Source organism: Aplysia californica, unplaced genomic scaffold (genome assembly GCF_000002075.1).
Source record: "Aplysia californica isolate F4 #8 unplaced genomic scaffold, AplCal3.0 scaffold00323, whole genome shotgun sequence".
Classification (NCBI taxonomy): Eukaryota; Metazoa; Mollusca; class Gastropoda; order Aplysiida; family Aplysiidae; genus Aplysia; species Aplysia californica.
The window spans coordinates 220618-224860 of NW_004797593.1; the positions used below are offsets into that span (position 1 = coordinate 220618).

The window sequence follows — 4243 nt, forward strand, 5'->3', positions numbered from 1 at the left end:
CCCCCCTCAATAAAACTGAGAATTGAGAAAGCGGACAGCTTACCAATGCTACCTGTAATGGATCAAGAAAAAGACTGACGTCAAGAAAAAGATTGAGGTAGTCAATTAACCCTTGGTTGTACTGTAGACGCATCGTAAATGTCTTGGTAATCCGCCACCCAGTGCTGTGTAAACATATTCTGTTCTGCGGCTAAAACCCGAGTTTTATGGCTTATTTGTCTTGTCAAGGGATGAATTCATCTTTTCATTTTTCTCTCTATTGATATAATAAGTTTCACTGATCTGTCTCTTTTAATAAGTGAACAAATGTCGATGAAAGACCGTGACCTGGACTGCCTTGCATTCGGTGGGATTTTCCTTAGCATGTGGGGTGCGTATATTATTATAATATGGTTAGCAGTCAAGGGGTTGATGACCCATGAAGGAATTAAATTTACATTTTTGTAGGTAAAGCAAAAAGGTAAAACCCATAAATCACAGATGCGCGAACAAAGCATGGAAAGGGTTGAATTGTGGTTTGCAATGAGTCAACATGACATCCCATTTTTGCAGGAACATACAGGGAAAATAGTACAAACCTAAACATGCGAAGAAATTCTTTTTAAAAGGTGCATCTCTTTTGAGGTTGCCTCTTTCATAGAACTGAACAATTTTTTTAAACCTCAGTATTCAACTGAAAATATACGTTGACAGAAGTATAATTATTTCAGTATAGTTAACCTACACTGAAATGTACTCATAACCTGACAAACAGACCTCACCATCAAAGGAAGCTTGTAGAATTATTTCTTTTAGTAAATTAAAAATAGAATCCATCTATTGGTATAAGTGACATGTAATGAAGAGCTGGTGGCAGACGTAGACAGATAGGCAGAAACATCAAAGGATAGACAGACAAGCAGGAACAGTAGAAGACAGAGTGATAGGCAGAAACATAAAAGGATAGACTGACAAGCAGGAACAGTAGAAGACAGAGTGATAGGCAGATACATCAAAGGATACACTGACGGACAAAAATGGTAGAAGATAGACAGATAAGCAGAAACATCAAAGGATACACTGACGGACAAAAATGGTAGAAGATAGACAGATAGGCAGAAACATCAAAGGATAGACTGACAAGCAGAAACAGTAGAAAACAGAGTGATAGGCAGATACATCAAAGGATAGACAGACTGACAGAAACGGTAGAAGATAGACAGACAGGCAGAAACAGTAGAAGATAGACAGATAGGCAGAAACATCAAAGGATAGACAGACAGGCAGAAACAACAGAAGATAGACAAACAGGCTGAGACTTCAGAGGATAGAAAGAAGCCGGCATAAAAGCAGATGTCACAGGACTCTATCCAAAAGCTGTCTTTTTTTTTTTTTTAAATAGTAGAAGGTTTTACGGCGCTCGCAACTGCATATGAGCGCCAAGGGGTGGGTGTCAACAGAGAAGTCTTTACAGGGAAAAAGACTTATTCTGCTCACCTCTCTAGCTTCAACAGCACAAGGTCTGCTTCGACTATCAAGGCACCCCGGAAATAGCAGGTCACAAGAGAGTGACAAACATATAAAAGAAGTAGAAATGACAATAGTAAGGATTAAGAAAGAAAAAGCAGTAGTTCCCTGTTGTAGATCAGGCACAGTTATGAGCGTAACATGAGTCAGCCCATTTACAATTCTACTGTGCTTGAACGAGAAATGTCCTTCCTTTGGGAATGGCCTAAAGACACTACAGTCAGTGGCACTGCCCCGGGGGGTAAAAGCTGTCTGGATGAAGATACCAGACCATGAAGGAGACACCCCGCAGTCAGTAAGCTTCACAGCAATATTACACTTGGCGTAGCAAAGATCAGGAAAACAGTTAGTTTTAGTTTTAGTTTTAAAAAAGAGTTTTACAGCACTTGCAACACAATAAAGTCATATAAGTGCCGAAGAATTAGAGGTGTTACAAGAGAGTAACAAACACAAAAAAGAAGGATCAGTTGTATGTTTGTTACTCTCTTGTAACACCTCTAATCTTCAGCACTTATATGATCTTATCGAGGTGTTGCAAGTGCCGTTAAACTCTCACTAAAACGAAAACCACACCAGAGCAGCCGCCAACCAACCGCGACAAAAGTTAAGGGCTAAGTACTCACTCTTTGACGACATTTTGCAGCTCCCGGAAGGCTTTGTCCCTGGCAATGATCAGCTCGCTGCTGATGGCAGGACCCTTCACTTCGCCATTCTCACTGACCACACACACCACCTTCATGTCTTACCACCATAACAAAGAAAAAAATAAACCAAAAAAAACTTAGAAGGAAAAGCACAAAACAGAGACTGAAAGAACAGGCAGTACACAATTACATGCCCACCAGTATCATGGTTTTAAAAATGACTCAGTGTCAAATGAGAAGGAGATCATGATGAGCAAACAAGAAATTTCATTTATAACGTCAAGAAAGCGATTACATGACTGAACATTAGCGTTAAGCAATACCACCAAGTTAACTACAACTGTTATCAATACACCGCTCATTGTCCGACATTGTAGCACATTACAGGACAGTTTGAACAACGGTCCACATCAAACAGATCGAAGCATCTCATGATTTTCAAGTCATTCATTAACCCCCTCGTGACAAAGGGTCAGTTCATGCTCCCACGGGTACAAGTTCTGGATCCCCAGGGACACAGAGCAGCGCTCGATTTAGTGGACAGTTGTCTATAGTTAGACCTCGTTTGTAAACACTACTAACTATCTCTAATTTCTTTGTACAGCGAAAATACCACTGAATGCAAATAATGTGCGATTAGTTTATCTATCAGAAGCAGTATATCGAATACAACTTATGACTCATGTCATGGTCCTCGTGCTTTGCAAGGCACGACGAACACCGCACATCACAAAAGCATCTTGTTTTTTGTTTTAGTAGAGGTTTTACGGTGCTCGTAATTGCATAAGGTAATAAGAGCGCCAAGGGGTGGATGTCAACAGAGAAGTCCTTACAGGCAGCATCTTGACTTCTTCGCCGTATATAAAAAAAAAGTAATTGTATGTTATATATCGGTCACGAAGGGGTTAACGGAGCTGTCATCTGCTCAACTTGAATTATCAACACACACACACACATCGAATTCAAATCCCAATTTGTCCTACAAATCAACTGATAAGCAGGTATACAAGTGTGACTCAACATCCCACTACAATGCTTTCCAATTGATTTAAACCTAATAAAAAATTAAGAGCGGACAATTTTAGCTGGGAATTCCTTCCGCAAGTCCTTGTGTAGAGATAGGGGCCGTATCAGCAATCTCACAGCTTTCATTTTTTCAAGTAGGGCTATCTGTTGGTTCAACACATACAAAACTATGATATCACTGCCTGTCCTCACTTGCTCTCATAGATAACAACACACGCCTCAACTCTGCCTCCTTCTATCAGTTTCCCAACTCTCGTTTTGCCACAGACAGGCACAAACATGAACACCTATATTATATTATATGTACATGGATGCAAGCACATGAACCCACTCATTTGCAGCGCAAGATTCAGAAGAAAATTTTTTTTTTTTTACTTCGATATCTGGGCATTGAACAATACAATCTATTCTTACATACATCCATATATATGGCAAAAAAGACAGAAACTCTTCCTTTTAAAGTTTTAATATATCTGTCCCCGTCGTTTCATGCGAGAAAAATTCTGAAATTATGCAAACTGAGCCCAAAAAAGTGAAATTATGCAATTTTGTTAATTTTAACAAAGAATGAAAAAGGAAAATAATCAGAAATTATGCCAAAAAATGATCAAATTTTGCTAAATTGTGCGGGGTGCATAAAACCACGCGGACAGATATATATAGGTCATCAAATACAGTCATACGGATGCAACAAGCAATGTTAGAGCGCATAAAAGAGACTGAGTATCTTGCATTTCTAAACTTCGAAGAAACAAAACAGAGGAATTTGCAGTTTTGAAAGATTGTCGGGAGCCATAAAAAAATATAGGAGTGTGAAAAAGAAATCTTTAACATACCTGCTCTTTGTATTCACATGGGAAAAGCGACAGCTTGTAATCAGCAGTACACATTACATCACAATCTGTGCCATAGAGGAAAAAAGAAGAAAGGAAGAAATTGATAAAAAACAGTCTTCTGTAGGTCATGAAATCAAAAATTATAACAGCATCCAGCAAGTTGATTCAATAGCCAGTATTTTATCAACACATTAGTAATAGACATGACAATAGCAATACAAATATAAAGAA

General features: G+C 38.8%; 1 protein-coding gene across 1 annotated transcript in view; it reads right to left on the reverse strand.

Annotated features, from left to right (window-relative positions):
- The window catches only part of LOC101862124 (mitogen-activated protein kinase kinase kinase 5), a gene marked incomplete at its 3' end in the record, with an annotated part of 90971 nt that overhangs the window by 83004 nt on the left and 3724 nt on the right, over positions 1–4243 (reverse strand). The window contains 2 exon segments of the mRNA XM_013084857.2: positions 2130–2247; positions 4013–4077. Coding sequence (XP_012940311.1) covers positions 2130–2245 — 116 coding nt within the window.